This window comes from Argopecten irradians, chromosome 12 (assembly GCF_041381155.1).
Source record: "Argopecten irradians isolate NY chromosome 12, Ai_NY, whole genome shotgun sequence".
Taxonomy (NCBI): domain Eukaryota; kingdom Metazoa; phylum Mollusca; class Bivalvia; order Pectinida; family Pectinidae; genus Argopecten; species Argopecten irradians.
This window is the reverse complement of record NC_091145.1, coordinates 23,951,579-23,974,396: the sequence shown is the minus strand read 5'-3', so window position 1 is coordinate 23,974,396 and position 22,818 is coordinate 23,951,579. Positions and strand designations below refer to the sequence as shown.

Below are 22,818 nucleotides of genomic sequence, written 5' to 3'. Positions count from 1 at the left end.
TTTAATACACAAATCTTAGACATTTCTTTTCAATTAGGGCTATTTACAATAAGCGGTATACGTATACGCATAAGTATACGGATACGTATTTGAAGGGGAGCAATCATTTTTTGTAATTTTTTTTTCTAAATTTAAAATTAGACTTATAATATCGTCTCAGGATAGCTACCTGCTTGAACTAGAATGCACTATCATTGCATGGCACGTGTGTACCTTGGTGAACTTGTAGGTACGCTAGTAATTAGTGTGGTTCATTATGGTGGCTGATTTCGGTCATGTCGCTTGACGAGCCCGCTATGCGACAGTGAGCCAAGCGAATGAACAATTCGAAAAACACACTGTCGCATGACGCATTATCGCTCTTCGCATGTCGCACTATCGCATGGCGCTTTGTGGCTAGTTGCGACCCCGCCAAGCAACAATGCGCCATACGAAGAGAGATACTACAACAGTGTGTCAAGCTAAGAGCGACAGTGCGACAATTCGCCATGCACCAGTGGGACAATGCTGTAAGCAAAGAGGCGCTGGTGCGATAACGCGTTGTCGCATGGCGAATTGTCGCTCTTCACTTAGAACATTATTGCATGACCAATCGTCGCAATGTCGCATAGCGCATCGTCGCACTGTTTCATTGCAGGGTTGCCACTTGCGACAAAGCGCCGTACGAAGAGCCACAGTACACCATATGACAATATGTTTATCACATGGCGCATTTTCGCATGACGTATTGGCGCACTGTCGCATTGTTCATCGTCGCTCTTCGCTTGGCGCATTGTCGCACCAGTCACCATAATGATTGGTTCGACGAACCACACTAATGACTAGCGTGCAGTTCCGCTCCTTTACGGCGGTATACAAGTTAACCTAGGTACACACACTCATGCAATGATCATGTATTCTAAGTCAAACAGGTAGCTATCCGCAGACTACATTGAACAATACACGCTAAGACATTTACAACCAATCAAATCCACCCAAAATAAATTACGATATTATTAGTCTAATTATATATTTAGAAACCTCAAATAATGATTGCTCCCCTTCAAATACGTATCCGTATACTTATGCGTATACGTATGCCGCTTATAGTAAATAGCCCTATTAGTAGTTGCAAAAATATATTTATTTTCCAAGCATGTATAGTATAGTGTAAATGTACATATATTTGCGATAATCTTATCCATATAGCGATTGTGGTTACTATATAAAATGCACAAATCTTAGACAGTTCTAGTTGCAAAAATATATTTAGTTTTCTAAGCATGTATAGTATAATGTAAATGTACATTATGTTCTTATATTTGCGATACTCTTTTTCATAAAGCGATTGTGGTTATTATATAAAATGCACAAATCTTTGACAGTTCTAGTTGCAAAAATATATTTAGTTTTCCAAGCATGTATAGTATAATGTAAATGTACATATTTTTGCGATAATCTTTTCCATATAGCGATTGTGGTAACTATGCCAATTCATCATTGCGCTTATCGTTGCAACATTATGTTTGCGCTTAAATTTGATTCTGCCATATTAAGTCTGATTGCGCTATCTAGCAAGACAATTAAAATCAGTCGTATTGAGTTTAAAATGTATTTTCTCTTTTTTCATGGTTTGAAGATGACCCCTACACATCGGCCATTATTTTAAAGAATTTGGCGGACATCTAATTTAGGGCATCTAATTTTCGGTGTAGGTATTCATGTGCGTGCCTATATAAATAGAGAAGTCATGCAAAACCGGTTTTCATTTCAACACTGAACCCGCACGTGTACATGTAACTCAACCTGTCATATTGTGATTGACGTGAAGATTTCTACTACGTATCATCTATATTTAGAATATGATAAATACAGAAACAAAACACTGCAGTTTTCACTGCGTAATGTGCATAAATTACACATTCCGCGTAGCTGGATTTCTGGATTTAGATATAATGAATTCTTATTCTTTCGCTCAAACCTATACATTTGAGATTTAGTTTTATCATATATCCAAATTAGTTGTACATATTATTGCGATACAGATTGAAAACAATCTTATCCATATATTGCATACTGACATAGGGTCACACTTGGAAAAAACACTGTTCCAAGCCCGTGTTATGAAAGGAGGAAGAGGTAACAATTACATGGTTACTAATGAGACTTGTGAAGAGGTTGTAACCTAGATCTTGAGTTTAAACAATCACAACTAACCAAGCAGCTAGACGATACAGTTTACAATGTTCACTTTGGTTGCAGCACGTAAATATTTACTTTAAACCGTTTTTGTATCTCACATTGATACATAAATAACAAATATCATTGTTGGTATGCAGAAAAAAAAGATAACAAATAAATGATAACTGTTAAACCATTTACAATTATAGAGTGGGGATGCAAAGTGTGTATTAAGTCGTATTAAAATCACTTGAAAATAAAAACTTATTAATTGGAACTACGACAAATGATTTAATGTGGAGTTTGCGTTTTGGTATAGATTTCGTGCTTCTGTGTAAATATGTAAAAGTCTTAAACGCTCCAAGGCTATGAACGAAACCTAAACTTCTTATCTGTCTTCAAATCGAACTTTGATGCCAGTTTTGGACTGAAGCATAATCAGTGGGACAGGAAGGACTTTGTGATCTTCGTCCAACACGATTCGGAACCTGTAAATAATTCAAATTAATTATAACAGTCTGGTTTACCTAAATAAACCTAGTGTGTGTCATTATGATAAGCTTACAGAAAACAAAGCCCTATCAGTAATGATGTCATTGCAAATGTTGAAAGAATGAATAAGAAAATATCAAATATCCAAATCACTTCTTCTCATTAACTGAATCAAGATTTTAATTCAAATTGTGTGACGCCGCTGAACGGCGTGGCTTGGAGTCCCGGAACTTCAGACGCCCCGGTCCGGATTTTACACACACCGCTGCACGCCGTGTGCAAAAAGATGAAGAACGCTGAAGAAAGTTCACGTGTTGTTGTTAACACACGTCATAAACTGCATCTAAGAGGCCTTTGTTGTACAAATACGGGACGTGCCACAACAATGTAAGTAAAATCAATTGTAATTTGTTTAGGACATTTAAGTGATTCCTCCCTTTGTTTTGTATCAATTGTAATTTGTTTAGGACATTTAAGTGATTCCTCCCTTTGTTTTTTCACAATGTCAGTATTCAATTTCATACCTACACTTATGACCTCTTTGTTAACAATTGTAAGAAAATTTGTTTTTTCTTCCTGTACTTTCAGCATTTACAGCTATCTACGAATAAAAAATCACTGCAAACTTGGAGTTTGTTTTTGGTAGAAGCGACACAAATTGTATGGCATAACAATGTAACAATCATCGTTACATCACCCTTGAATTCTTTTCCAGAATCATTCAAGGTTTCTCTTCTGTTAATATTGTTCTTATTTTGCATCAAAGTATCAGTATATTGTGTTGTAATTTGGTAAAATTAAGTATTAGGTCAGTAGTATTGTGCAATAATTAAAAAAGTGTTCTTTTCCAAAAATAATTTAGAGAACAATGTCATATGTATATATATTTTGAATACATACCTTTTAAGTAGCCTAGCCAGTATAACTTTTTCTTCGTTCATTGCGAAGTTATGTCCAATGCAATTCCTTAAAAAAGAAATACCAGGATAGCATCTTCACCCACGTCTTCATACAGTATATTGTTTTATGTTTGCTGGGGTTTTTTTGCAGACGTTTGCGTTATCATTATAAGCCTTATGACAAATAGTATCGTACACGGCAAATTTCAGATCCAGTAGGACAAAGTGCTATAACTTTCGTGTTATTGCACATAATGTTTTGCGGTTTGGTGCGCTATATCCGTATTATTACCCTGTATAATCTTATAAAACGATGTTCTTCATGACAATATTGCGAATCAAAGACATAGACATAGATCCAAGTGTCAAGGGGCCACGGTACTGGCCGCTGGTCGGTGATTTTTCTCCGGGTAATCCGGCTTCCCTCCACCATTACACCTGGCACGTCCTTACATGAATCTGGCTGTTAATAGGAAGTTAAACTAATAAAACCAAATCCAAGTGTCAGTTTTGATATTTACGTTACTCTATGAGCGTATTCATAGTATCGAAGTTGGTCGAAAAATTACAGTATTTTTAAGCAATTCGGGTTCTTTTTTATATACAAACTGCTATTATGCGAACGGTGCATCAAATAGCAAAACTATTGTTGCAATAAAAACGTAAATTACAGCACATTTTATTACGGGCCTGACATTTGCCTTGTACGGTACATTTTGATCACGTTTTAGTAGTCTGTAAGTGGAGTCGCGTACAACACCGGAGTCAGAGATACAAGTCAAAACAAATATTTTACAATCTTCAAGTCGCGATTAAGACATTTCTGGTAATAAAATCAGGTTTTTTGCGGGGTTTTACAACCCATATAAAGGCTTTTGTTTTAATTCTGTGTAATTGTCATTTTGGGATAATGTGTATATTTCAATTGTCAATGAATTAATATGTTGTATAGTATTACATTAAAACAGCTATTTTTTATTACAGTCTCATGTGTGTGACATGGCTGAGTATGTATACAATTATCTATATGTTATCTTTGAAGACATATTCTGTATTTGTACATTACAGAATTATCTGTCCTTGCGGGTAGGTATTGATTGTGACGTCATTTGTTTGAAACCATCACGTCATACTTTTCAGAGAAAAAGACGTGAATTGCGCCCATAAAATAATGACGTCACAATGGATAACTAACCGCGAGGGAGTTAACTCTGTAATATGCAAAGACGGAATTATTAAGAAACAAAAATTGTCTTAATTAAATATTTCCCAACCCCAACAAACCAGCTATCTAGGTTAATGGCCAGATTAGACGATATAACAACCAGAAGGTAACCAACCTTGGACCTGCTGAGAAAGGAAGGAAGGCGTAGGGGTGTCTGTTTTCTGTATTTTCTGGTAAAAACCTGTCTGGTCGAAACTCCTAAAACATAAAAGTAGATGATATTTTAAAATTATCAAGTTGAATAAATATGAATTCCGAAGAATAAATCGAAACATGAAGGTGAAATACATGTAAGAACAAAAACCTTGTAAGGAAGACATTTTAAAACCAAAAAGTATCATCACCTTTCATAGCCCATACAAGGAACACATCAGGCTAAATTCATTCTTTCCAGTGACTACTAAATGCCAATTCTAAACGTTAAGGAAGATAACAAAATATCATCACTTCTTAATGCCCATACAAGGAACACATCACGAAGGCAAACATTGCCCCTTTCGCGTGACTAGTAGTGTTTATAATGCATGTATTGATTTTTCCGAGCCATACATATTTAAATAAATTAAACTGTATCTACATCATGGGCGTTTCGAGATATATAAACAGCAATGGTGAAGGACGATTTAACGCTGATTATTCCCACCTTCCGATGACTATGACGTCATAATCACCATAAGGTTGGACTAATATACCGTATATCGTACCTCACCCCAATATTTTTGGTATATCTGGATATCGAGGCGTTCCGTAGACAGTAACATCTGTCAATATTCTATATTTGCATATTACAGAGTTATCTGCCATTGCGACTAGGTATTAATTGTGACGTCACATATTTGCGAGTGTAACGTCGTACCTTTCGGAGAAAACGACATGAATTGCGTCACATAGGGATTGAATGTATTTTTTTCTAATAGCGAAAATTTATGAAAATAAAAATTATTGAAAGGTTATTATATTATATTTAAAATTATGACACTCATATACGACGAGAAACGAGATTAATGGAACAGCTGGATGACAAAGTCGTAACGTCGCAATTTCAAGCTTCCGCCTTCCGGTCGACCTTTTTGTTTGCAAATGACAAACGATAAACAAGAAATATAGTTAAAATAAGATTTTATTGATTTATTACAGTAAACCATAGTTGATTCTACATCAAGAAACAACACATTAAAGATTATACATTAAAATATTCTGGCGTAATGTTTGAAACCAGCTAATCGATGCACGGGAATCGTTGTAGTCATAGTGTATTCATAGTGTTTTCATAGGCAAATGTTTGTTTTCGTCAGTTGGTTGATTCATATAGTGACGAAACACTCAGAATGTAAATATAAAATAATGACATAACAATCGATAACTATCCGCAATGGAGCTAAAACGGTATATGATATGTATCAATCTTACACTTACCAGAGGGTCAGGGAAGACATCAGGCCGGAGGTGAATACACAGGAAATTGACCCTTACAGAGGTTCCAGCAGGAAGGGTCACCCCGTCTAGTTCTAGTGGTTTTGTTAGCGAGCGAGTGGTCGCCGGTCCGGATGGGTACAATCTTAAAGTCTCCTTTAGAAACATCGACATCCTCTGCAATTTCCCAATATCTTCCCTGTACAGAGAAATATTTTGCTTAATAATTAACTTCACAACCACTCAATATCTTAGTCTTCCGTACGTGTTTTAAGAGATCCACCATCTGTTATAAGAGCCCTAGGGAAACCTACGTATGAAATTTGAGAACAATCCCATCAGTACTTTTGAGAAATAACGATAACAAACTTTAACTATCAAATTCCAAGATGGCTGCCTGGCGACCGTCTTGGTCGGTCCCAAAATGCAATATGCACAACTAGAGCCCTAAGGTAATCTACATTTGCAATTTGAGAAAGATCCCTTCAGCACTTTCTGAGAAATAGCGATAACAGGAATTGTTAACGGACGGACGGACGGACGGACTGAAGGAAGGACGGCCGGACGGATGGAAGGACGGACGACAGACCACGGACAAAATGCGATTTGAATAGCCCACCATCTGATGATGGTGGGCTAAAAATAAGTGTTGCTTGTGAATAAAAAAATCAATTCATTTACATTAACATATTGTATAATAATTATTCAGATGATAAGCTGCCTAATGCTTCGCTCATTTCTCTTTGGCGTGTTTTAACTCCCTCACACAGAATATATAGCTTTCATCTTCTAATGACTTTTTTATTGTAATCTTTACTTATCTCATATATTACGCATTTTTAAATTATATGTATATAACTTATGATATGATTTCTTCTTGCCATTCAATGTTCTTTCGGTCTCCTGTGACGTCACAGATCTCCTGGTAAACTCGCTCTTGTTCCTCCGGGTACTTCCCATAATTGTATATTGCCCATCCCATTGCTGCTTTAGTGGTGTCATGCCCTATTGAAAATCAGCAAAGGTAATTTAGTGGTTACTTTTATTTGAACAGTTCTGAAGCATAACTAGATTATTATCTTTCCAATTAGCATTCAAATGGTAATTAAGGTACATGTAAATATTATGAATCCTTTTTAAGTTGAGTTTCGTTGTGTCAAAGCCTCTTTTTTAACATAGATCAACATGTTTTGTATCTAAAATTTATTTTCATGTACGGGCTTACCAATAGTTGTAGCAAGTTCCATTATAAAACTAGTATATATCAACATTTTTTGATTTATTAATTTATTGCAGTGATATGAACTCTCGCTTCCAAAATGCTATATACACTGTATAAGAAAAAATGTTCGAAACAAAATAAGTTTGACATCTCAGAGGTGTATATCATTATCTACGCCTTTTTTCTTTTTCTTTTTTGTTTGTTTTTTTAACAATAAATATCGTGAAGATCAAAAGGATCTATAAACTTTATTTATTTCACATCGATTGCGAAACAAGTTATACAACTTAATATACAAATCACTTTCGATGGCCCGGATCTTAGATTGGGAAACCGGAGTGCCCGTGGAAAACCCACGTGATCGGGTACGTGACCCTTGATCTTTTCACCGGCTAGGTGAAAGATGAGTGTTTTAACCACTACACCACCCGATCACTCCTTATATATAATATATATAATATTATATGATATCTCTTTAATTGATATCAACCATTCATTTTTAAATCATAGAATGTTAATCTTCGCGAACTTGTTTTAGTATAAATGCATCAATGTACATGTATCATTCGAAGGTTGCAATATCCCTCGGTTATTGCACAGTAGGTCAACAGTATAATCATTAATCGTCTCGACACCTTTGAAGCTTACCACCAAAAATTAAAGTATTGACCTCGTCCTTTATCTCTTTATCCGTCAATCCAATTCCGGAGTCGTCTCTAGCTGTTAGTAAAATATCTAGAAAGTCCAACTTCTGCTTCTTCTGCAGTAACGACGGATCGTCTGCCTGATTGTGTTAATAATTATATATATTTAATATTGAATCATGGTTAACTTTTTTGTCTTGTAATGTTTTACAATCCCTTTTTTATAGAGTAAACTTAACGTGAAGATCGCGTACACATTTCTGCATTGCACATGTTCCGTAAGTACCACATTTAGCACCCAAATAAAATACATTTTTGCGGACAATTGACACTCGTAAATTGCGCTCTCTCATGTATGATTTGACAATAATAGTGTTACTTGTCACCTTATCATCACCATAGAAATGTTCTTTGTTCGCAGGAAATAAATATACTATATGTGTTACTAAGCGGCAACGGCGATAAAGTTGTTAGGAACCGTTAACAGCAGGAATTGTCAAAAGAGGACATAATCTGAATTTTAAAACAATTCTTATCCCGGAATTCCATTTCCCCTTGGCCACAATGAAACACGGTTACGTCATTTGTAGAAAAGTGGTAAGTCGGAGTTATCATTTGCTGATTAGATAGTGTCTAGTAAAATTATAAAGCCTTTTTCAGAAGCACAAAATATTTATAGAAATCATTGCAATAAAAAAACACATGACAAAACATTTGAAACATATTTTGTAAAAACGTGGCTTCAAACCAATGACGTGGAGAGAATATTTTTAACGAAGAAAATATATGTTATGCTTGAAGGTACAAACAAGTACCTTTATACGTACGAATTCCTTTTTCCTTTTTACAATGAGTTCATCTGTGAATCTATACATGTAATCCACATATTTCACATACTGTTTCCCATTGGCCGACATGGTGAAAAGCTTCCAGGAGAAAAGATGCCATGGTTTTCTGAAAAGAACATGAAAACCGTACGTTTTATTACACTCAATTTATTGAGAATGATATCTATGACTTATAAATCCTACAAGAGGTCCATGGACATGTATACCATAACAGATGTATTTCTACTGATATGGAGTAATTTTATTTTTGATAAAGTATTATGTTCCTTTTCTTTTAAAGCTTCCTGGTGTAGCTGATTTCAACAAACAATATTTATAAGAAAATTTTGTTTCATTTGTAAATTAATTAAAACCATCATAATATGTGGAGTAGATTACGACAGTCTAAGTAATAAACATTGTGATGTTGCTTTGATATCGTTATTACCTAAGGCGTTCCACCGTTAGTCTGAAAACCTCGCGGACAGCTTCGACGTAGGGGTGGTCTTCACTGTAAGGATAAAACTGTATATATTATTCCTTTGCATATTACAGAGTTATCTGCACTTATCTGAACTCTGTAATATGCAAAGACGGAATACATATACTAGATTTTCACAGAATGTTTACAATATTGTTATATAAACCATACTTTTCAGCCTGAAGAAAATGTTTTTATTTGCTTTTACTGTAACTGATTAGTGTTGACATCATGCAAATAAGATTGATAACAACTTCCAATAAACTACAATAAATAATGCAATATAGGATACGTCATCTTTCCTCAAATTGACATTTTATATTGTTTTCGTGGTTGTCACTGAATCAAGAATATCTACTTCACACATTACTGAAAGGTTTGTTCTATTAATAAAAACAAAGTAATTTGAAAGCTGCAAAACATGAGTGAAGGTGTTCACTCTCGCTGTTTCTGTATAGGTTCAATGGTGGGCATTCTCACTGTTTCTGTATAGGCTATACAACATGTTAAATATTGGACATTCTTATTTTTCTGTATAGAGTATACAGTGTATGTTAAATTGTTGCCATTCTTACTGTATTCTTACTGTTTCTGAATAGGGTATGCAGTATGTTAAATGATGGGCATTCTTACCGTTTCTGTATAGGGTATGCAGTATGTTAAAGGATGGGCATTCTTACCGTTTCTGTATAGGGTATGCAGTATGTTAAATGATGGGCATTCTTACCGTTTCTGTATAGGGTATGCAGTATGTTAAATGATGGGCATTCTTACCGTTTCTGTATAGGGTATGCAGTATGTTAAATGATGGGCATTCTTACCGTTTCTGTATAGGGTATGCAGTATGTTAAATGATGGGCATTCTTACCGTTTCTGTATAGGGTATGCAGTATGTTAAATGATGGGCATTCTTACTGTTTCTGTATAGGGTATGCAGTATGTTAAATGGTGGGCATTCTTACCGTTTCTGTATAGGGTAATGCAGTATGTTAAATGGTGGGCATTCTTACCGTTTCTGTATAGGGTATGCAGTATGTTAAATGGTGGGCATTCTTACTGTTTCTGTATAGGGTATGCAGTATGTTAAATGGTGGGCATTCTTACTGTTTCTGTATAGGGTATGCAGTATGTTAAATGGTGGGCATTCTTACTGTTTCTGTATAGGGTATGCAGTATGTTAAATGGTGGGCATTCTTACCGTTTCTGTATAGGGTGTGCAGTATGTTAAATGGTGGGCATTCTTACTGTTTCTGTATAGGGTGTGCAGTATGTTAAATGATGGGCATTCTTACTGTTTCTGTATAGGGTATGCAGTATGTTAAATGGTGGGCATTCTTACCGTTTCTGTATAGGGTATGCAGTATGTTAAATGATGGGCATTCTTACTGTTTCTGTATAGGGTATGCAGTATGTTAAATGGTGGGCATTCTTACCGTTTCTGTATAGGGTGTGCAGTATGTTAAATGGTGGGCATTCTTACTGTTTCTGTATAGGGTATGCAGTATGTTAAATGGTGGGCATTCTTACTGTTTCTGTATAGGGTATGCAGTATGTTAAATGGTGGGCATTCTTACCGTTTCTGTATAGGGTATGCAGTATGTTAAATGGTGGGCATTCTTACTGTTTCTGTATAGGGTATGCAGTATGTTAAATGGTGGGCATTCTTACTGTTTCTGTATAGGGTATACAGTATTTAAAATAGTGGACATTCTTACTGTTTCTGTATAGGGTATGCAGTATGTTAAATGGTGGGCATTCTTACTGTTTCTGTATAGAGTATACAGTATGTTAAATGATGGGCATTCTTACTGTTTCTGTATAGGGTATACAGTATTTAAAATAGTGGACATTCTTACTGTTTCTGTATAGGGTATACAGTATGTTAAATAGTGGACATTCTTACTGTTTCTGTATAGGGTATGCAGTATGTTAAATGGTGGGCATTCTTACTGTTTCTGTATAGGGTATGCAGAATGTTAAATGGTGTGCATTCTTACTGTTTCTGTATAGAGTATACAGTATGTTAAATGATGGGCATTCTTACTGTTTCTGTATAGGGTATACAGTATTTAAAATAGTGGACATTCTTACTGTTTCTGTATAGGGTATACAGTATGTTAAATAGTGGACATTCTTACTGTTTCTGTATAGGGTATGCAGTATGTTAAATGGTGGGCATTCTTACTGTTTCTGTATAGGGTATGCAGTATGTTAAATGGTGGGCATTCTTACTGTTTCTGTATAGGGTGTGCAGTATGTTAAATGGTGGGCATTCTTACTGTTTCTGTATAGGGTATGCAGTATGTTAAATGATGGGCATTCTTACCGTTTCTGTATAGGGTATGCAGTATGTTAAATGATGGGCATTCTTACCGTTTCTGTATATCTCCGTCATAAGACAGCGAACAACGTAACATTACATCTAAAGTCGCCAGATCCAGGGAATCCATAACATCAATACTCTCCGGACTTTCTGACATCTGTTTGGCGAATTTGGCCTAGGAGGAAAATAAAATCATTGTTTTATGCAAGAAAGTGATATATGTTCAAAAGCATCCCTAATGAGCCAAAAACACTATCATTTTGTACTTTAAAAAAATCAGATAATCAACACACAAACATATAGATTTTTAACGTTACTTACGAAAAAGAATTTGAGAATGAGATTTTTAATATGTCGTGCCGAACGTTGCAAAATTCAATATGTAAAATAAAATGTATAAAGAAAAAGAAAAAAAATGTTTTGTAATATATCGTGTGTTCAATATGTTTAATTTGTGTGTAAAAACAATGAATGTTTGTGTAATTTCTTTAATATTTATATGTAAAAATAAAATTTTTGTTCAATAATTTCTTTGTGTGTGTGAAAAATATATTTGTGTGTAAAAATATATATTTATGTGTGATTTTCACACACAAACATAAAACAACATCACACACAAATATATTTTTTACATACAAACGATTTTTTTACACACAAATATAAAAAAAATACACATGAATATTTTTTCACACACACAAATTAAAGATAATGAACACATATAACGATATATTCCAAACACGTTTTTTTCGCACAAATGTTTTTACTTATTGAATTTTGCAACGTTCGGCACGCCATAGTTTCAAACGGAGCAACGTTTCTTTCATCATTGACAATATTCACCAACAAATCTGATCAGCTTCACGAGTAACACCTTGTGTGGTTCGTCAGTTGCAAGGTGTATGATTTAACTGGGAATTTTAGTTGGGCATACATTGTGGCTTTTTATAACAAGAAATACTGTGTAGTTTTTTTTACTCGGGTTAATTGTTATATTAGCGAACATAGTTACAAGCGATTACATTGCAATGATTAACAACAATGATAACATGCATCTATATAGCGTAAATACGTTAAAATTGACAAAGTAAATAAAAGAAAATACCATTTTTCTCTGTGAAATATTAAACAATTATACTACATGTATATTATTATCAGAGTATTTGATAAATGAAGGTAAAGCATCTATCTTACTACAGATCGCAATTTTATATTTTGAATCGCATACCAACAAAATGTCTGCAGTTTCATTAAATATGCTGACGTAGGATCGCAACGTATCGAAATGGAAAGCTGGTGTGATCAGTTTCCGGTTCCTCTCCCACTTTGGTCCGTTACTGGTAACTAAGCCATCGCCTTGAAAGTCGATATGAAGGAACCAAAAGTATAAAATGTTGCCAACAACTAATACACGTACAGTAAGAAACAATACCGGGATATATTCAGGCAACTACATTCCAAATCGATATCATGTGAACGTTCTTGTGTGGAAAATTGTAATGGACATGACAAAGATAGGAAATATGAGTGAGCAAAACAGGTTCAAGTTATATACGATATTGTTGATTGTTGTATGTCCTAATGGAGAATTGAAGTAAAGAGCCTGATATAGTTTGGAGTTGTCTGTCCTTGCAGTACCAAGAATATATGTTACATAGTTTGTTAGTGACCTAATACGGAAAAATATTGGGTCTAAAATAAACTTGTATCGGGCGAGGCGAAGCCGAACCTGATACATGTTTATTTTAGACCCAATATTTTCCCGTATTAGGTCACCTAACAAACTGTGTAACGAATTTATCCCGTCGAAGACCCTTTCAATGAAGTAACTGCAAAATGCATTAATATGTACTGAGTATGGAAACCAAAACGACTTAAAACAATTTTCACCTACTTGAAGAATGCGTTGCCATGGTCCATTTCTGTTAAATAATCCTAAATAAGTGTTGCCGATTTCGGTTTGCTTTGAAAGTGGTCATCAGCGCTATCATTCAAACATTTTGTCTCCATTTTTTTGAGTGACGTCGTCGCGAAGCGTTACTTGACCGCCATCTTGTTGCTAAGTACTGACGTTAGGGGCGAAGAACGATAACTCTATCGTCCAAACCTGATACGATTTCTACTAACCTGATACGACTACATTACGTATATCTTGGATATCACATGACGTCATTTTAACCAATAGGAATACAAGATTCTTGTCTGAGGCGGGATAAATGGAGTAAAGAGACTGTATAGTTAGCCTGATATAGTCTGGAGTTGTCTGCCCTTGCCTTACCGAGAAATGGAGTAAGGAGACTATATGGCTGGCCACGGCCTTTTGGCTTTGGTTCGGAGGACTTGAGGATGATAGCGGCAGTATCTGGGTGTATAGCATGTAGTTGTGGTATAAAACTCATCCATTCGATCATCATCTTCTTGGGGTTGTTTTCCATCAGCTTCGCTACAGAGGTCAGAATGGATTCTTTGAAGTTTAACTGAAACATTATCAGTACACAGAACATTAATATGGGGAACGCTGAGTGTTCTAAACTTTACAGACTAATCTAAATTGCGAAGTACACGCGAGTTGTAATATTATATTATACTTCTACTACGTTAAATTACACCCACCTTTGATTTATTTATTCTTTTTGAAGCAAATTTCAGTATGGACAAATACCAATATTTGCAGCATTATTTTGACTGGCTGCGGAGACAATTCGAAATACAACTGTTAATCAATCAATTCATGTTCACAAAAAAACATACACTGGTTATTTCTTAAAGGAATGCCAGATTGTATACCTGGTAGGGTAAACTGATCGTGAGTCGGACACATTATCAGAAAGATCGTTTCTGGAGGCGGACAACGCCGTGAGATGTAATGAAAAAGTACCGGATGAGAAGCATTCGGGTTTCTCGGGGGTTTACTACCTCTTCCTTCTTTCAAGTTGAACAGAATAAGTTAAAACGTATTAGAAATGCTAAACAAAAATTTCGTTTTTGTTATAATTCAATCTATATACACGTGTACATGTAAGTCAGCTAATACGATGTCAAGATCCCGCAAAAATAACAAATATTATATATACCAGTAGTAGGCCTACTCTTAATTGGAAACTTTGGGAATTCGGCCAATTATCAATAAAAAATGGTATGTTCGGAAATACTTATATTTTAAGATATTTGAAGAAAACTCCATTTAACTTACGTGTATAAGGTGACCAAGCAGCCAATGTGATTTTCTTTTGGACTTGAATGGCTTGACCAGTTGACAGAAGGTGTAATACCGCCACAATGCTGGGACGACAAACCAAAGTCCGTAACTGACCACCACAGCCACCACCACATCTACCAAACTCAGCATCATCTGGAAGATAGCGAGATCGATCACCATATCATTTATTACAATAGCAATAAGTAATAATAACATCTTTCCGTGTCTGTATCATACACTTGAAGGCCATAAAGTTCTATCTTTTTTTTAATTTTTTTTCAGAATGAGCCTACTGATCAGAATAAGTCTAATTCTGAGTAAAATTGTCTAAAACCCATGTTACTAATTCCCATGACCTCAGGTTAATATTACAGCGGCGGTCTAGTTTTCAGTGGCCTGGTCTTCTTTTGATGACATCGCTTTAATATTATAGCGACGGTCTAATTTTCAGCAACCGGGACTAATTTTGATGGGTTTCAATGCAGAATAACAAATATTCAAATTATAATTTGCTGAAATAAGTAAAAATTTTAATTTTTCATGCAACCAAATCAATTAAAATATGTTTTATTTACTATTGGTTTATCTAGCTCCGGTTTGTTTACCTTACGGAATTAGAGGACTATCGTACCAGAGATTTTACGTAGTGGGGAGAATATTCGTTTGGAACTTTATTTATTTGAAGGATTTCATGTCAACAAATTTTAACACACATATGTGTATTTGCACTTATGAGATATTACAGGCTATAGGCCTATTATAAGTGTTCTTCATGGTGGTTAAATATAGCTTACTTTGCGTGCAACATTTTGTATAATACATCAACTTGCATTTTTTTTTTTTACAAATGTCAACAAAAAGGCATCTCTTTAAGCAGGCGGCCTATTTCCCTACTGTAACATGTCCGGTACATCTACATCTTAGACTGAAAACTGAGATGGAATAATATGCTATATATAGGTATGCATAAGTGCATTAGCTATAGTACTTTATCAAAAATTGACAAATGAAAAGAGGGTAATCAATTATTAATCGCTTTATAATATCTGTATGCTTATTTGCGACGAATATGTATGATTTTCTATGTCGATACCAGCATTGTAATTAAGCTAAATATTAATTGTCTCTTAGATGCCTGAACGTAAAGGTCTTGACTTTATTTTGGCAGATCGTAGTGAAAAATAAATATTGAAGCACAAGAATCCATTTCTATATTTTCCATAATTATATTTTTGTTATATAATAACGGAGACAAATCTTATCATAAATAAGGTCCTTATCCCATGTCTACCCCTTAAATAACGAAGATGGTCCCTACAGTATATGCATGTGTGTAGTTTTTTACACACCTTTACAAAATTGGCGTTGCAGTTTCCGGATTTATAAACCTTACTACACAGTGGTGGCTAGATCTATTTCTTATGAAAAGACATGTAGGAATGAAGACTTAAATATAACTCCTATACAAGATCGGATTTCATATCGCTGTGAACAGAACGTCACTCAATCTGAACGTAGTGACAAAAAAAAACTAGTTCGGTAAGAAAGACGCCAAAAAGGGACAAAATATTTTTATAATATTATGGTTATGAATGGTGATTTTATTTCACCTGGTAGAAGAAAATGGGAATATCTATTTGATGAAATTGAATTAAATTGGGACAAAATATATAACAATCCTTTCAAGATTACTAACAATACAAAGCTACAATGGTTCCAGTACAGGGTAGTTCAAAATATTTTTATATAAAGTAGGATTAGTTAATAATCCAATATGTAATCTTTGTAATCTTGAAAGTGAGAATATTGTTTACATCCTATGGGAATGCAGGGAAACTCAGAGATTTTTACAAACTATAGAGACACTTTTAGATGCTTTGTATATACCATTTCAATATAATAAGCCAAGTTTTCTTTTTGGTATGTGTCTTAATGATAGACCTTCTCCAACAAATAGACTACACAATGAAATTTTAATCATTATAAAACTATATATATATCAAACAAGATGTCTACATAAAGCTTTAATTCCACATGCACTTATTAATTTAATCTATGAGCATTATACTTCTCAAATGCACATTGCTTACAGCAATGGTGAAAATGCACAACAGAAATGTAAAATGAATGGAGGAAATGGGAAAAACTCATGAAATTATAAGATCATGGATTTCCTATATATTTTTGTATGAATATAAACTTATCATTACATATCATTACATAATAGAATGTTTATTTTATACAAGGGCAGGCATATTCATAAGCTTGATTATGATTGATCATTTAATTTTATTTTATGTACTCTTAAAATTCTTAACACGTATATCTTATCAATTACAAGCAAAATTCATATTCACCGAACATAATTACCACATTAATGGTAAAATATCAAAAGTTTTTTTTTTTGTTTTTTTAATTTTTTTTTTCTCTAGCCCTGTCTTTCTCTTTTATCTCTGTTCTCTTTCTTTCTCTCTCAATCTATTGTTTACTAATTTATTTCTCTTTTTCCTTTTCTTGTTTCTTCTAATGTGTAGGTATGTGTGTAAAGATGAGTATGTAAGTGAGGACTTCTAAATATTCTTGTATGTGAAATAAAACAGAATATATGTATGCGTGATTACATGTATGTGTGTGAGAATGTGCGTGTGTGGTGAAAGTGGTATGAATGCAGTGTGATTCCTTTAGTAATACCAACAGCTTTATTATGATAATAGCCAATAAGGATGATGGTGATGAATGATAATGATGATGAGATGATAATAAAGATGATGAGATAATGATGATGAGATGATAATAAAGATGATGAGATAATGATGATGAGATGATAATAAAGATGATGAGAATGATGATGAGCAATTAAAGCATGAATGATGGTGGCCATGATGATGACGATGAAATAATTTGATTGGTGAAAGTGATGATGAAATGGCTATGACTGATGAGATTTTACTTTTGAGTGTGTTGATGAGGATTTATTTATTATGATTGATGAGGATAAACTTTAAAGCATGAATGAAAATCATGGTGAGAATGATAAAGATAATCAATTTAACTGTTTTTGTCTGTATATGTTGCTACTGTTGGAAAAAATAAAACAATTACAAAAAAAGAAAGACGCTTGTTCAGAGAAATTAAACTTCAATTAAAATGAAAAGTGACCAGGAAGTTTAAACAGTGATTATACAATAAATAACCCCGAAAATATTTGATGTGTCGGCAAAAATGTTATTTATTAAGCATATCTAAATATCTAAGTTATCCATTTTTCTCTTTCGGAAAATATGACATGAATAATGATGAATTAGAAATCAAATTGGAACAGAATGGCCTAACGTCACTACACAGTAATGTGGTCCGCGCCCTGCCAATGTATAACAGTATACGCAATGGATCTAACATTATGTTATAATATCATTAGGTTTGGCTCATCCCACTCCATTTTCCCTCTTCTGACACCATCTATTGTTGTTTAGTTCCAGTTTGGAACTATCTTACCACCTAATATATTAACAGTTATTCAGGTTCTCATCTCATCATTCTTCTTACCATTTCCTGTCTTTTCTTGTCGGTAGATTCCTCCGCTTATTTTTCAAAGCACCTTTGGTAGTTTCTTGTAATCCCTAATAAATCGAATTATCACAGTTGACGCAAGTCATTACACTATACACAGACTTGTATATAGCCCCATCAAGTATTCTTCTCTACCAGGATTTTATGTACACGTGGAATTCTAATAACAGTACGGTATTCGGGATATAAAGTCACTGTTAAGGTTTAAGACCCTGTTTAATAGTTGTTTTCCATATGCCTACATATCACTTCTTATGTGTATAACATAACTTAGTTACTAAATAGTGTCTGTATGCATCCATCATGACCTTATATATTACCCTCGACTCATTGAGTGTTGTGTTGGTTGTAAATTGTGGCAAAAAATGCAAAAAAATATATATTTATATAATAATTAATATTATAGGTTTCTTTTTCACAAAATCTAAATGATTATCGAAAAACATACATGTACATGTTTGCCAAGAAACCAAGGTCGCACATGCATGTTTGTGTATATATGTGAGTCTCATTAATTACATACGTCACATACATTATTATTATACCTATGTCCTTAAAAACACATCCATCTATTTTACCATCGACATTAATGTTTTTATACATTGTCTGTCATCATAAAAAGTGCTATATTGCCGCACATTTCCCCGTAGTTCTTTACAAGATATTTTTTCCATGTAGGGCTTATATTTGGGATCCGGATTATGCCGGACAGAGAGGTACAAAATTTACTTTCAATCACATAATGGACAAAGCCTTTGATTTCTAGGAATATCATGATAATGTCCGGTTTTGATATTAAGACTGTGATATTGCATAATCAATCGAATTAAAACTTTTTGAATTTATGATTGGCAGGCCTCATTAAAAAGAACTATGTACAACAATTATCAACAACGTATCTTTACTTAGGGCTTTGTCAAAGTTCACCTGAACAAATCACCTGAACAGGTGAAAGGAGGTAAAACCATGGCCACTCATGATCAGTCATTCTATGGTAACCAATGCTATTAGAGAGGGGAGATAATCATTAGTCACCTAGTTATAATGATCAATCAATAGACCACCCAATTCAGATTCAATGGAAAAATCGCATTTTATTAAATGAACATCAAAAAGTTTCATTAATACCTGCTTAACAACTGCTCTATTTCATTATCAAATAGCAGTTGGAATAATGTAATATATGTGATGTGTGCATGTATGTGATGTGTGTATGTATGTGATGTGTGTATGTATGTGATGTGTGTATGTATGTGATGTGTGTATGTATGTGATGTGTGTATGTATGTGATGTGTGTATGTATGTGATGTGTGTATGTATGTGATGTGTGTATGTATGTGATGTGTGTATGTATGTGATGTGTGGACGTATGTGATGTGTGTATGTATGTGATGTGTGTATGTATGTGATGTGTGTATGTATGTGATGTGTGTATGTATGTGATGTGTGGATGTGACGTATGTGATGTGTGTATGTATGTGATGTGTGTATGTATGTGTGACGTGCAGATGTATGTATGTGATGTGTGGACGTATGTGATGTGTGTATGTATGTGATGTGTGGACGTATGTGATGTGTGTATGTATGTGATGTGTGTATGTATGTGATGTGTGTATGTATGTGATGTGTGTATGTATGTGATGTGTGTATGTATGTGATGTGTGTATGTATGTGATGTGTGTATGTATGTGATGTGTGTATGTATGTGATGTGTGTATGTATGTGATGTGTGTATGTATGTGATGTGTGTATGTATGTGATGTGTGTATGTATGTGATGTGTGTATGTATGTGATGTGTGCATGTGTATGTAATGTGTGCATGTATGTGACGTGTGTATGTATGTGATGTGTACATGTATGTATGTGATGTGAGCATGTATGCGACGTGTGTATGCAATTTTATGTGTGTATGTATGTGACGTGTGTATGTATGTGACGTGTGTATGTATGTGATGTGTGCATGTATGTGACGTGTGTATGTATGTGATGTGTACATGTAGTATGTGATGTGTGCATGTATGCGACGTGTGTATGTAATTTTATGTGTGTATGTATGTGACGTGTGTGTATGTATGTGATGTGTGTGTATGTATGTGATGTGTGTGCATGTATGTGACGTGTGCATGTATGTGATGTGTGGACGTGTATGTGATGTGATGTGTGATGTTGTGATGTGTGTATGTATGTGTGTGTATGTATGTGAGTGTGCATGAATGTGACGTGTGACGTATGTGATGTGTACATGTTATGTGATGTGTACATGTTTGTGATGTGTGTGTAATGTGATCTGTGCATGTATGTGATGTGTACATGTATATGATGTGTACATGTTTGTGATGTGTGCGCGTATGTGATCTGTGCATGTATGTGATGTGTACATGTTTGTGACGTGCAGATGTATGTTATGTGTGTGTGTGCATGTGATGTGTAGTATGTATGTGATGTGTACATGTATGTGATGTGTAGATGTATGTGATGTGTAGATGTATGTGATGTGTACATGTATGTGATGTGTATGTGTAGATGTGATGTGATGTATGTGTGTGTACATATTGTGATGTTTGCATATTGTGATGTGTGCATATATGTGATGTGTACATGTATGTGTGTGTGGACGTATGTGATGTGTGCATGAATGTGATGTGTGCATGTATGTGATGTGTGTGTATGTATGTGACGTGTGCATGTAGTGTGATGTGTACACGTATGTGATGTGTACATGTATATGATGTGTACATGTTTGTGATGTGTGCATGTATGTGATCTGTGCATGTATGTGATGTGTACATGTATGTATGTGATGTGTACATGTATGCATGTGATGTGTACATGTTTGTGATGTGTAGATGTATGTGATGTGTGTGTTATGTATGTGATGTGTATGTGTATGTATGTGATGTGTGCATATTGTGATGTGTGCATATATGTGATGTGTACATGAATGTGATGTGTGCATGTATGTATGTGATGTTTACATGTAAGTATATGATGTGTACATGTATGTGATGTGTACATGTATGTATGTGATGTGTGCAGTATATGTGATGTGTGCATGTATGTGATGTGGGCATTATTGTCATTATTTCAAGTATAAATCTTAAAGAACCTTCAGTTTTTGATACATGCCTGTGAGTACTTTGTCAAGGCTCGCCTGTTTGTACCTGGAGCGGAATGAAATACTCTTGATAAAATGCAATCGTAGTTGAAAATTAGCATTGGCCGATCTAAGCGTCCTGTGCACCTGCTCCAAAACAATATAAAATCACCAAATCCGTCTTAAATTCGAACAACTAGGTTCAACCAGTCAAACCGTATAATCGAAAACAGCCGAGGAAATAAGGTGATCAGAAATAATTACAGGCTGGTCTCATGCAATACACTGATTTCGCCTGAGGCTACCCATGCAATACAGCCTCGTGACGTCATGGTATCAATAAAAAAAATTAATTCAGAAAGCAGGCTGGTTTTAATATAAAAGATTCAAGCAACGCGATTTGCGTTGAAAGTATCATTTAATATTTATGTATGGAGATTTGACTGCGTGCCTTTTCTACATATACGTGGTAAATACTATTGGGTGATTTTAATACCTTAGTATTTAAAAAAATACCTAAACAGGATGTGAATTATACTCATACCTAGACATATATATTTTAGCACAGCAGGTGCATAAAGTAGAAAGAAATATTTACTGTATCATAATGAACTTCATCAATTATGTTATGCTAGAATGCCCTCTAGTTTTTAAGGTATTGACTTACCAGTTGTATTTCCTATGTCCCTGTACGTTATTCTGTCATGAACTCTTGAATGTCCGTCAAAACATGTTATGCTCTAGTTCCTAACGTTTGTGATCAACAGGGGAATTATTACAGAAAAGTAGACTTGCACAAGTCTCGTTTCTGATATTGAAATATATTACAGTATGGCATAGTCTGCTAATAAGTCAAAGATCACTTTTTGAAGTCATACGATACTTTATTATCATATCTTATTGTCCATATTTGTAGTCAACAAATTGAATACACCTTGAAGAGATTCGGTCTACTAGGTGTCTAGTCTATGTATATATATCCATCTATCAAAAAAAACAATAAAACATTTTAAAAATACCGAAAACAAATGTTAAAAATGTTATTCTATTAATTAAGGTGAATTATACTTATCGTTATTCAGAGAATATAATAACTTTAGAAGGTCCTATAACCTGTGCTGAGTACTTAATAAGCAGCTTCAAATGATGATCATAAGCAAGGTGTTTTTTCTAATTATAGATAGAAAATCTAGGCATAAACCTCTAACAAAGGGTTTCTGAATATAAAAAAGTTGTGACCCTCCAAAGTTATTTTTACCTACAGACGACT

At 34.5% G+C, this 22,818-nt stretch overlaps 1 protein-coding gene across 4 annotated transcripts; it reads right to left on the bottom strand.

The window, feature by feature from the left end:
* Positions 1-124: 124 nt before the first annotated feature.
* On the bottom strand, positions 125-22,441 carry LOC138336367 (cytochrome P450 4F6-like). Of its 4 annotated transcripts, none has more exons than XM_069285834.1 (13): positions 22,216-22,441; positions 14,877-15,035; positions 13,962-14,160; positions 12,912-13,039; positions 11,737-11,861; positions 9,331-9,393; positions 8,883-9,009; positions 8,060-8,195; positions 7,071-7,194; positions 6,193-6,388; positions 4,892-4,974; positions 3,553-3,618; positions 125-2,648 (listed from the first exon to the last, which is right to left on the bottom strand). In XM_069285834.1, exons 2-13 carry the CDS (start codon positions 15,033-15,035, stop codon positions 2,549-2,551), a joined length of 1,506 nt encoding a protein of 501 aa, XP_069141935.1. In that variant the 5' UTR covers positions 22,216-22,441; the 3' UTR covers positions 125-2,548. The 4 variants fall into 4 exon arrangements, with proteins under 4 accessions (XP_069141935.1, XP_069141934.1, XP_069141936.1 ...); XM_069285833.1 differs by lacking the exon at positions 22,216-22,441 and adding an exon at positions 18,429-18,785; XM_069285835.1 differs by lacking the exon at positions 22,216-22,441 and adding an exon at positions 16,232-16,834.
* Between the last annotated feature and the right edge of the window lie 377 nt (positions 22,442-22,818).

What these genes read in the sequence shown, in the direction of transcription:
- LOC138336367 (XM_069285833.1), bottom strand. An exon ending in GACCGAAAGAACATTGAATG is followed by an intron (nt 6,389 to 7,070) that starts GCAAGAAGAAAT and finishes TTCTCTGTACAG; the next exon opens with GGAAGATATTGGGAAATTGC. An exon ending in CCTTTCTCAGCAGGTCCAAG is followed by an intron (nt 3,619 to 4,891) that starts GTTGGTTACCTT and finishes TTCTTTTTTAAG; the next exon opens with GAATTGCATTGGACATAACT.